The 12,576-nt window shown below is 44.2% G+C and overlaps 1 protein-coding gene across 1 annotated transcript in view; it reads left to right on the top strand.

The window, feature by feature from the left end:
• The window catches only part of LOC146808751 (cell adhesion molecule CEACAM5-like), a 460,313-nt gene that overhangs the window by 296,565 nt on the left and 151,172 nt on the right, over positions 1 to 12,576 (top strand). Inside the window, exons 12-13 of the mRNA XM_085614788.1 lie at positions 7,101 to 7,376; positions 7,465 to 7,725. Coding sequence (XP_085470914.1) covers positions 7,101 to 7,376; positions 7,465 to 7,725 — 537 coding nt within the window. The remainder of the gene's footprint in view (positions 1 to 7,100; positions 7,377 to 7,464; positions 7,726 to 12,576) is intronic.

Below are 12,576 nucleotides of genomic sequence, written 5' to 3'. Positions count from 1 at the left end.
AGACTTAAGACAGACTTAAGACAGACTTAAGACAGACTTAAGACAGACTTAAGTTAGGATTTTGTCTTAAGTCTGTCTTAAGTCTATCTTAAGTTTTTCTTAAGACAAACTTAAGACAAAATCCTAACTTCTGTGAATACCAAAAGTAGTAAGTTTAGGATTTTTTCTTAAATTAGTTTTGTGAATCGGCCCCTCTGCCCTTTATCACTGCTAATCAGTGCTACAATGCTGGTGCTCACTCCCTAAAACATGGCAGAATTGTCCAACACCTGATTGATACATTTAATTTACGTATAAGACCCCAGTAAAGAGGTACAACATGTATCCAGGGCCTGTAAATTAAATGCTGCAAGTGGCCCTGTAGTGTTCATTCTGCAACCCACTAAAATAGCCTTTAAAACATGTCTCAGGCCTGCCACTGGAGTCTCTAGTGCAGTTCTAAACTGTTCAATCGACCTTGCAAAATAAACCTTTTGCCAGGCCTAAACCTTCCTTTTTAATGCATATAAGTCACTCCTAAGGTAAGCCCTGAACAGCCCATAGGGTATGGTGCATTGTATTTAAAAAGTTGGACGTGTTTTTAAGTTATTAATTTCCTGGTAGAGAAAAACTCCTAAATTAGTTGTTCTCAACTGTAAGACTATCTCTCCTATTGGATAACATTGGGTTAACTTTTTACAATTAATATGTGCTAACTTTTGATTGCGAAAAAAAAATGTTTGGACTCAAATGGATTGTAATTTAATATGTTTTTTAATGGTAATGTTGGATTTTTACTCACAATGCGAAATACACCACTTTTCGAAAGTTGGCATTTTCTTATCCTGCCCAGGGAAATTTTTAGCGATTTTGGGGGCCCTGGGCCAAACATATTTGAGGGGCCCTTGTTCGGAACAAATTTCAGAACTTTCATGCCACCTTTGGCCAGGTCAGTGACAGTGCACAGACAAACTTGTCCAAATTCTAAATATATTTACAGACAGTGACGTGTGCTTTCAATATTGTAACAGCAGCAGTTCACTGATATTATTGCAAATAATCTCTGACACCCCCCCATTTCTTATATGCGAGGTCCTGTTCTGATCTAATAGAACGTTTTTTGTGGATGTTTTATGAAACATAAACACAACATTTCTCTGCAAACTGTCTGTAATAGACTCTCACACATCACCCACATTAAAAATAAATTAAAAGAAAATGGTATTTAAAACAATTTGTGTAAGACGTTTTCAAGGTCATTGGGGCAAGTGCAAGACTCTCTGCAGAACAGAGCTGGCTCCATCAGGGAGGGGCCTGAAAGGCTGGAGCCCTGGGCCAGAGCCCTCTTTGGAATCCGTGGGTCTGAAAAAACAGAACTAAATACTGAGGCCAACAAGACTAAAGGCTCTAAGGAAAACAGTCCTCATAAGGAGGACGAAGTCTCATCACCCACCGAGGTGGCATGCTTCATCATCTGGGGCCTCTTCTTAACTACACCTAGTGTGGTTAAGGAGCTACAACTTCTGTGTTAATGGAAAAGGAGGAGCTCGCGGATGTTTTCGTAATCCTAACACCCTGGATAGACCGATCTACACAGAGACTGAAGCTGCCTAACGTATGGTGAAGTAGCGTGTAAAGTGCAGTGTAAATGAACAGTGTATTAAAATTGACTATCTAAAGAAAATTATGTTTATTAAGTATCTTTAGATGTCAAAAAATAAAAACATGGTCAACATGTTTCAGCCATTAACGATCCCACTTTTTGATCATGGCTTTCTTCAGGACCAAATGTTACTACTGCAACAAAAATTAAAAATAGAAGCAGGGTGAGAAAAATCTCATCCCAGACTTAAATGGAACGATACCACCAACAGGAATACCTACTCATCAAGTAGTAAGTGGAACTGTGAGGGTTCTCATGAATCGCCCGTATTAAATCGGGGACAGTCGCCTACGCTCCTGGTAGCAACTCAGGGCGTGAGGCAGCGCTCTGGCCGTCGCTACCCCGTGCGGTCTTCCTGGTTGTAACGAGCGGTACAACCAGGAAGACCGCCCGAGATGAGATTTTTCTCACCCTGCTTCTATTTTTAATTTTTGTTGCAGTAGTAACATTTGGTCCTGAAGAAAGCCATGATCAAAAAGTGGGATCGTTAATGGCTGAAACATGTTGACCATGTTTTTATTTTTTGACATCTAAAGATACTTAATAAACATAATTTTCTTTAGATAGTCAATTTTAAAATGTCTCTGCCCTGCTGTTAGATGTTGTGTATTCCTCCCAGACAGTGAGACAATAGGGCTTAGGTGTGGGCAGGGTGGGCCATTCTGACAGGATTGTTGGCGGTTTAGCTCCTCCCTGACCCACTTGCACTTCAATAGGGGCTGCCTCAAGCACACACAAAGAGACCTAACACTGGTCCTTTGTGATCCTAGGTTTCCTGGAGCATTAGCATGAGAAGGAAGGAATTTCCCAGAACCAGATGCAGGCTGGCAAAAGGTATAAATATTGGGCCCTCAGTGCAACTCTTCAGTTTAGTCCTCGACCTGCACAACAAGGACTGGCATGTACACCAGAGGCCTGCCCTGCTGCTTGAGACCTGCTTTCTACCCCAAATGGTCTGCCGTGCTGCTAACAGAGGACTGCCCTGCTCTTTGAAGCCTACCTTTCTCCCCAGAGTACTTCCATGCTGCTTGAGGCCTGCCTTGCTGCTTGAACCCAGGACTACCAGAGTGGCTCCATGGGTTGGTTGGCTGACCTCCCAAGTAAGCTATAGTGACATAACAAGCTTCAGAGACCTTGGACCCTGCAGCTGGCCTTTGCTGGAGTCCGGCTCCTAGAAGTGGCGACCCTCCAATCCTGGACCCTTGGTAGTGGTGCTGAAGCTGCTACTCCTGACCAACCCTAAAAGTTGGGACTTTGAGAGAATTGTCCACCAAAATGTTGGATGAGAACCAATAGAAGAATTGGACCTGCCTGCCAATGTGCTCAAGGTTCATAGCCAGTTGGTGTGACTCCTCTACAATTCCCAATAGGTTCTTCTCTGCACAGCATTCTGTTCAGCGTGACCTCTCAGCAAAGATATCCGGCCTCGTAAAGACCTTATCAGCCTACAACTTTGTCCCACTGGAGTTCTTAAACTTCCAAAAAAAAATGACAAAGTCCAAAGGTTGAAATCTTCAATACGACTCCATCCAGTGGCTCCCAGACGATGACGCCTCCTCCTCAGAGACCACCGACTGCCTTGCTCACAGAACTTGACCTTTTTTGGAACATTTTTTCATACGTTTTTCTCAGTCTGAAAGTAATCCGAGACCAGGCCTAATCGACCACATGTAGCCGAACTGCATTTAATCACGGTAGGCCTTAACTTTTGATTTTGCCCCTATCTTGTGTGACCATATACTAGCGGTTGGTGATTTGTTCTTTTTGGCACTAGTTTTCAGTTTTAAAATGTAAAAATTCATAAATCTGGTTCTACTGACTGGTTTCAATTAGTTTTGATGTCATATTATTTACTTGCATTTTTTAATTTGTCTGAATTGGTGTGTGATTTGTTTTCACTTTATTACTGTTTGTGTGTTGCATAAATACTTAACACAGTGGGGCCGATTCACAGAACTAACTTAAGATAAAATCCTAAACTTACTACTTTTGGTTTTACCAGAAGTTAGGATTTTGTCTTAAGTTTGTCTTAAGACAAACTTAAGACAAACTTAAGACAGACTTAAGACAGACTTAAGAGAAACTTAAGACAGACTTAAGACAAACTTAAGACAGAATTAAGACAAACTTAAGACAAAATCCTAACTTCTGTGAATACCAAGAGTAGTAAGTTTAGGATTTTGTCTTAAGTTAGTTCTGTGAATCTGGCCCAGAGAGTCCAAAAAGCCAAGAAAAATGTATTCAGAAAAGAAGAGGGCTGAAGGCAAAAGTCCTACAGTGGGCATTTAGGCCCCAAATAGACAGGTTGTGGAAGGCGGGGACGCCCTTTTGAAATGAAATAAAGGTAAGTGTATGGTGCCTGGCTGCTTGTACTATAGTTCAGACCACTGCTCAATGTTCGTATGGTAACAGATTACCCTGACACTGTTGTGTATCACCAGAAGAGTATGAGTGTGACATTGATCACACTAAATTTTATCATCCGAGCTAGAGCAGGCAGGTGTTGCAGTGACACCTTTCGTGAATTCAAACTTCTCCCTTAACACTCTTATCACACTGTCCAGAACGGCAGTCAGGTGGTAGATTGGTTTGGCCTCTTTTGATGTGTACAACAAGAACCAGTGACATTCTCATTAACCCTCTTATTAGTCACTTTGAGATACCGACACTCCACTCTATCATCTTCTTGTTTTGGGGCGGAGCACAGAACATCTTGTCGGCTTCTAAGGATGGTTGACGTAATAACTTGAGAATGACCATGGGGAGAAGGGGTCTGCCGGTATTTCTGCAGCCAAGTGACATCATTCCATCCTCACCAGCATTACCCGTTTGTGCATCCTGAGATTGGAAGTTCATGTGGCCCTCTTGCTGAGGTGTACCTCACCAATGCAGAGCATGTAGTGGGTGGATGTACACGTGGGACAGGAGTGTCCTTCTCCTGAGTAACATGCTTACATCATCGGATCTCAGAATTGAGACCTGTGTTTAGTGCTAATCATTTTAATCCTTCTTGGGACATCCTTTACTCAATAAGCAATGCAAAAGGCGCCCTCTAAATGTGACCCAACTGTTTCTGTGAGTATCCCATCATTAATAGCTGCCCTTCTAAACTTTCAGTTTACATTAGCTGTAGCAAGAAACTTTGTGGGCCTGGAAATCTGCTCTTACACTGTCAACAATCCTTAGTTTGGATCTGACCGAAAGAAGGCCATGTCTGGACGTGGAAAGGAGAGGGTGGACTATGGAGAATCAGTGTCATGAGGACACAGAGTAATGCTGTGGACAAAATCCAGGACATCAGAGTGCCACCATCCTTTGAGTGGTTCATCGCAAAGGAGTGAGTCACATCTCTAGCTATATGTGGGCACAAGAATTCTAGGGAGCTCTCACAGGATGGGCTGGAACCCAAAGGAAGCCCAACCTGGGTTGAAAGCTTCCCTGAGCCTGCAGGCTACTATGGAGATACTAGAATGACCCTTTGGGATTTGAGCTCCAGGGTCATTTTAGGGAATATCATCCAGAATTTGTGGACTAAGTACCACTGACACAACCCTCAGAACTTCTTCTCTGTTTGTACACAGTTCTTGTCCACTTGCTGTGTGTATGAGAGACAAAAGGTTCCCAGGTTCTTGTCTCCCTAGCTCCTTGCCACCTCATCCATGAAAACCTTACTTACAACCTGACTCCTCATTAATTCCAGAGTCACCTTCAGGACCAACTTCTTATCCCACATGTCTGTCACATGTAGGGTCTAAAGCTACTCAGAATCAAACACAACAGCCTCCTTGGACACTGTCTGTATTCACACAACCCTGGTTTGCGGGAGAATTCCCTAGACACTGTCTGTACTCACATAACTCGGGCATGCATCAGCTCTCCCTAGACACAGTCTGCACTCACACAATCAAGGCATGCAGCAGATCTCCCTAGACAATGTCTGCACCCACACAACCCTGGCAGGCAGCAGATCTCCCTAGACACTGGCTGCACTCACACAACCCAGGCATGCAGCAGATCTCCATTGACACTGGCTGCACTCACACAACCCTGGCATGGAGCAGATCTCCCTAGACACAGTCTGTACTCAGACAACCCTGGCATGCAGCAGATCTCCTAAGACAATGCAGCAGGGAAGGGGTGAAGCTTCTCACAGATAATGAGTGCTGGCTTTTCCGGGCTCTCCCTGGGAGCTTCCACATTAGACCCCCCACCTTTTCTTCAGAATAACACTGAGCACTCCTCTGAACTCTACGTGCACACGTTTAGGTGTGGATCAACCCAGAAGTCATGTCAAACGCGCCATTCTTAAACTGCACTCTTATAACCCATCGCCTTCATTGTCAGTAACTCTCATACCATGGAGCTTGTAAAACATTGAACAAAGTTCAGAAATTTCCATCAAAATGTGTATTTTATATAGATCATGCCTTGGTTCTAAATGCAGCCTCCGCTGCACTGAGGTGGACTGTGGACAGCAGGCAATCAGCACAGAACTGTGTCACCTTCACCCCCAGAAAATGTGAAGGAAGCAGCAGCAAAACCATGGATTGTACATCACAGTTTTCTAAAAACTGCTTGACTTAACATCCTAGCATTTTTCAGGATGTGCATGTTATATGCACTTAAATAGATATGTCCGTACGGGGCAACATCTGAAGACGCAAAACCTGTCAGTCTCACTTTCTTTTATTAGCTCATCCTGTGCCCTCCGAGCACATCCCAGTGATGTCTGATGAATGAGTCCTCAGTTCCGCTCTCCGCCATCATCCAGAGGTCTGAAGGGACCACTGTTCTGTTGCTTCCAGCCCTCCCGATGGCAGAGTGGGCTCCATTTTTCTTGATTTAAACTTCTTTCATCATTTGAGAGAGGCTCTTTACCTCTGACTTGTGTGATTCCCACCCTTAGCTCTTCTCCCCACCCTGCCTAGCTATTGATGTCCTCGAGGAGGGCGCTGTTGTTACAAACATCAATGTCCAGCTTGAGGGTGTTTGTGTTGTGATTGGACTGATGTCCCTAGGTCACTCTTCAAGGACAGCCTGTTAAAGTACGTAGTAAAGCATGTTTAGCTGGGCTCCTATCAGTGAATGGTGGGTTCACTCTTGGATGGGGTGCTTGAGATCTGGGGTCCCTCCGGTTGTCAATATATGCTTTAGTTTGTGGCAGGTAACAAGAGGTGTGAAAGTGCAGGGCTCTGATGAGGCTTTAGTGTCACTCATTTAAGGCTCATTCCTGTTGTCTGTTTCCAACAAGGAAAGGAGGTGCCTCTTGGGATTATGGAACCCTTAATATGTTACTGAATACATTTAATAAAGCGCAGAACCCACATGAGAGTGGGGTAAATCCCTGGGTAGAGTTGTCTTTCTCTTGCCCTTTACAATTCCTTTTTCTAATCTATCCTGCAGGAGATACATAGCACACTGCTCACAATATAAACCTGTCTCTTTATTCTGGTTGCAGAACCGGTGACTAAACCCACAGTGACTTCTGTGCCCTCACAACTGGTGGAGGACTGGGGTCCAGCGAAGATAGACTGTGTCACCTCCAACGCGGCTGTCACAATCCTCTGGTCCTTCAATAACAGCCCGGATCTACCTGGAAACCTCCTTCTGTCTCCAAACAACAGAACCCTGACCATCACCAACGTGTCCCGGGTGGATTCTGGGACCTACCAGTGCGAGGCCATGAACCCCGTCAGCAGCAGTAGGAGTGACCCCCAGACCCTGACTGTCGCCTGTAAGTAACCCCAGAGTTCCCTCTCTACCGTCTCCCATCCCAGTAAAGACATTCAGAGCTCACAGACCCTCTCTCTGATCCATTACAGATGGGCCGAAGGATGTGAGGATCGAGCCACCAGGACCTCAGTTGTTGCAAGTGGGGGATAAACTCTCTTTCTCCTGCTCTGCGGAGTCCTTCCCAGACCCGATGTACCAGTGGCTTCTCAATGGTACTGATCTAAACAAACCTGGTAACACATACACTGTGGCGGAGGTGTCCTCGCGGGATAAAGGGAACTACACGTGTGTGGCGGAAAACACACTCACCGGCCTGTCTGCGAAGGTTTCTGTCTCTATAACTGTAAATGGTAAGTAGTCCGGGAATAAATAGACTCCAAGCCTGCTTCTTCCAAGTTGAAAGGCACCAATTTAGCATCTCAGCGTGAGCCTTCATACATAACTTTCTTAAATCTTCTTAATCTTTGGTTTCCCCTTGCTGTTATTGTTGTTTTTACCGTAACCGAGTTGCCCCTTTCCTTTCAGTCAGTGGCATGATTTAATTGATAATATTGTTAGCATCTTAGTAGTGTTATCACCTGCTCCTTGAACCCTTCTGGGCCTGTATACATTTTCTTACATAGTCTTAAAATACCTGGGTTTGCAGCATGTCAAGACCAGTCAACTGACACAAATAACAAGCTTTAAACAAGCATTGGCATAGCCAATAAGTCTCACCTTTGGTACCTTAAAAGTGGATAGCTATGCAGGATATTATCATGGGTGGCATGCCGTCAGGAATTGTTGATCCATACAACAAATTAACACCCCGATGGACACACGTGTACATATCCCCTCAATCTACTGCTCACCATGACTTATTTTATCTCCATATTAATAATCTCCACCCTTGATTAATGTGTCCATCTACTGCCAGGGTGTTTCTATGCTATTAACATCTGATGGAAGGGATACAAAAGCAGAATAAACAATTACTTTGTAACTGAGGCCATGCACATGTTTGTCAGTAGTGGCAGACTGAATAACATCAAACTGCTTAAAATTGAATACTAACCAATGGGTCCATTAACCACTATCGGAACCTGCATACAAGTATCAGCTGGTTCTACAGCCGAGAGGGTACCTCCAGGAGCTGTATACTGAGCAGCGGCAACTCTCGTTGGCGGGCCCCACGGCCTGTGGTACGTAACCCTCTCCAAATTAGGATGGAAGAATAAAATTGCCAAGGCCACTCCTCTTTGGGAATCTCAACAACTGGGTGCAATGGGAATCAGAATGGGCTTTGACAAATGGGACTTAATCGGAATCTCACGACTGGGGGACTTGCACACGGGGGTAGATATTGTGACGTTAGAGCAGTTACAAAAAACACATGAACTGGCCCAAACGGAGTACTTCCATTATCTATAGATCCAACATGCTATACAGACAGCGGTGCCCCGGGGGTCAGACCTGCTGGAAGCGTCCCCATTGGAATGTAGACTGCTCGAAGAAGACTTAACACTAAGAGCGATCTCGCTCATATACCAAAAACGAATTATCCCTTAGAGACCGTTGGGGACAGGGCATTACAGACTTACAGGACGAAGACTGGCCTGAAGCTCTGGCCTCCCCACAAGAAGTGGCCATCAGGGCCCGCTTTAGATTGTTGCATCTCAAAATCCTACACAGAGCCTACATCTCCTGTGTTACGCTTGTGAAAATGGGTAGAAGGGCAGACGCAACCTGTAATAGAAAGTGTGGGGAAGAGCGATCGTTCTACCATCTACTATGGACATGTCCAAATGTTCAGGACTACTGGCAGGCGGTAGTATTGTGTATGTCTAGAATAGTGGGAGAAGAGCTAACACTCTCACCCAAACGGTGCCTCCTAAATGTGTGGGAGGATACAAACCTGGGGCGAGCGGATCAAACCTGGTCTACCTTAGGTCTAATGTGAGCGAAACCTGACATAGCCCGTCACTGGGTGTCTGACACCCCACCAACGGGACTGGAAGAGGGATATGGCAGAAAAGTCAGTCTATGTGAACAGAGGGTGCCCAGGAAAATAGGGGAAGATTTGGGGCAAATGGAATGAATATAGAAGAAGTCCGTGCATGGCCCCAGTCAGAGAGACAATACATTCCCTTATACATTCAGGGACCAATTGAATGTACTACAAGATTATGTGAGGGCGAATATTGTCGAGGCCAGAAGTTGATTAACAAAGGCTAACCTATGACTCACTGTTATAATCCTTGGTTGTGTTTTTAACAACTGTAATGTAAGGTGTGTTTAATGCTCTTTCACAATAAAAAAATATAAATAATTTAAAAAAATGTAATCCCAACAAGATGTACATCCTCATTTTTGTTAAAAACCCTTCCTGCTGGTCTTCTGATTAGGGGCCCTCAGAGCTAGTCTTCACTCTTTTCACTGTTTCTGTTGCTCAGAACATCTGCTTTCTCTTGGACTACACTCTTGCCTTCTTTGATCATGTCAATCAAGTTGCAGTTATCTTTTTTTCTTGCCCTAGAACTCTAAAAACAGGTCTCTGAGTGCCTACCACCAGTTGTGTGCAGGACCCTCAACCTATGTTCTGATCACCTCCACACTGGATTGTGGCAGCTCTTTATTTACACTTCCAGCATTATCTTAATGACTGCTTGCGATCTATCCAAAAAGCCACAGTATGCAAAACTCAAACTCCCACCCCATGTCAGGCTCATCCAACCTCAGAAACCTGCACTAACTGCTGACTCTCTACTTTCAAATCTCCTGCTTTTGTGTATCAAGCAATTCATAACTCTGGGCCAGTCCATCTTAATCAGAAATTGGCCCCTTATCTAAGCTGACACTTCCTTTTTTAAGTTCAAAAGGTTTTTATTGAATAAGTAAAGGTGTCAATACATGAGAAAGAATACAAACATATCTTCAATTAGAGGAGAAAAGTAAAACATGGCAATGAAAATATACAATTAATCAGAGGATAACAGAAGTTTAAGGCTAAGTAACAAAAAGCAGCGCTGGTAATAATGAACAATAAAGTAGCTTATATGAAAAGAGTAGTACAAATGAAAAGCAATGTCACTCAGGGAGGCTTAGAGACCTCTTGCTGAATGGGTGAAACATGAGAGGAACGTTTAGCACAGGTATCTAGATACAAGGTTACAGGAAGCCATAAATCATGTCGTTTAGCAGCCAAACTAAGGGGGTGCACAAAAGCAGTATCTAGCCTGTGATTGTAACAAACATTGTACCACCATGCTTTAAAAGAAATATTCGCAAAGTTTTTCCAGTTGACGGTAATTTGCTGGAAAGCAACAGCTAACAACAAGTCAACAATTTGCGTATTAAGATCAGTGTCATCCCAACAAGGAGAAAGGCTACCTAAAAAAATGTTGACAAAAGAGAAGGGAAATGTAGTGCGGAATATGGCATTGATTTGGGCCCAAACTAGTGTCCAGAAATTTTGCGTGAGAGTGCAAGAGAAAAGCATGTGGAAGAGAGTGGCCTTAGGAGCAGAACAGGACCAACAAAGATCCGGTGTAGAAGGGAATCTCTTATTCAACACCTGGGGAGAAAAGAGAAGTCTGTTGTATGTGAAAAAGAGAGTTTGTGTAAGAGAAGCAGCTCTAGATGTCTTGCGAAGTTTGGTCCATAATTTATCCCAAAGGGAGGTGGGCCAAGAGATGGCAAGGTCAGATTCCCACTGTTCCTCAACTTTGGACTTCGGCCTAGGTGCGAGAGTCGTATGAAATGAGTGGTATATTGAGGAGGCTGTAGGGTGAGTGCGCAAGAAGGAATGAAGCTGTGAGGTATGATCTGGAGGATGGGTATGCATGAGGGGGTTAGAGAGAAGAGCATAAGTGGACATGACTGCATTTTTAAGCATAAGATACTTGCAGGCAAAAGAACGGGGGAGATGGAAGTGTTGGCTGAGAACGGAGAAGGATAAGAAATCAGAATTAGAGAAGAGTTGAGATACCCAGATTAAACCCCTCTGTCTCCAGGTTTTCCAATAAAAGGGCTTGCGATTGATGGTTATACTATTGTTGTGCCAGATAGTGGATTTGAGAAACTCTGCTATAGAGGAAGGGGGGCTTGGAGAGGTGGAAAGAAGCAGCTTGGCAGTAAACTTGTGGATAGGAATGGAGGAAAAGTGAGGCTTACGAGAGAATGAGAGGTATTCAGCAAAAGTGAAAGGGGATAAAGAAAGTCGCTCAATGGCAACCCATAAGGAGGACGGCTTAGCAGGGTCCTGCAGCCAATGGGAAGCTTGCCGCAGAAGGAATGCTTTGTGGTAAGCGGGAAAATTCGGGAAATTAACTCCACCTTCGGATTTGGGGAGTTGCAATCTAAGCAGGGACATACGTGCTTTTTTGCCGGACCAAAGAAAGGAAGAGAGAATAGTGTTAATTTTCTTAAAGAACTTAGCAGGGATAGGAATTGGGATGTTGGAGATGGTGTAAAGGACTAACGGGGAGAGCATCATTTTAATCGTATCAAGACGACCCCACCAGGAAAGGTATAATGGGTGCCATCTGGAAGTGAGGTCGGACAATTTCTGGGTGCATTTATTGAGGCACAGCGAGACAGTGTCGGAGAGGGAGGGAGTAATGTGTAGACCTAGATATTTGATGTGTGAGGGGCTCCAAGTAAAATTGGATGCCATAAAGTCCGGTTTAAAAGTGAACTTGGTAAGGGGTAAAATCTCACACTTGTCATTGTTTAGCTTATAACCTGAAATCTGGGAGTAGTCATGAACTTCGGCTAGGAATGCGGGAATAGAAGTTGCGGGATTAGACATGAATAATAGAATATCGTCTGCGTAGGCTGCAAGTTTAATATTAGTGTGGGAGATTTGGAAACCATGTAAGCTGGGATTCTGACGAAGCTTTGAAAGAAAGGGTTCCAGGGCCAAATTAAAAAGAAAAGGGGAAAGAGGGCATCCCTGACGAACACCCCTACCTAGATTGAAAAAAGAGGAAACTAGACCATTGGCGCAAACCGCCGCTCTAGGACTGGAATAAAGGAAGGAGATAAAGGAGATGAAATGTGGGCCAAATCCAAACCATTTAAGGGCGGAGAAGAGGAAAGTCCACTCCACTCTATCGAACGCTTTTTCTGCGTCTAGGGCAATGGCTGCTAGTGGGTGTTGGAACTGTGGGGATTTGGAGAGGACATTAAACAAAAGTCTGGTGTTATCTGTAATGAAGCGA

Source organism: Triturus cristatus, chromosome 7, assembly GCF_964204655.1.
Source record: "Triturus cristatus chromosome 7, aTriCri1.1, whole genome shotgun sequence".
NCBI lineage: Eukaryota > Metazoa > Chordata > Amphibia > Caudata > Salamandridae > Triturus > Triturus cristatus.
This window is presented reverse-complemented; position numbering and strand designations above follow the sequence as displayed.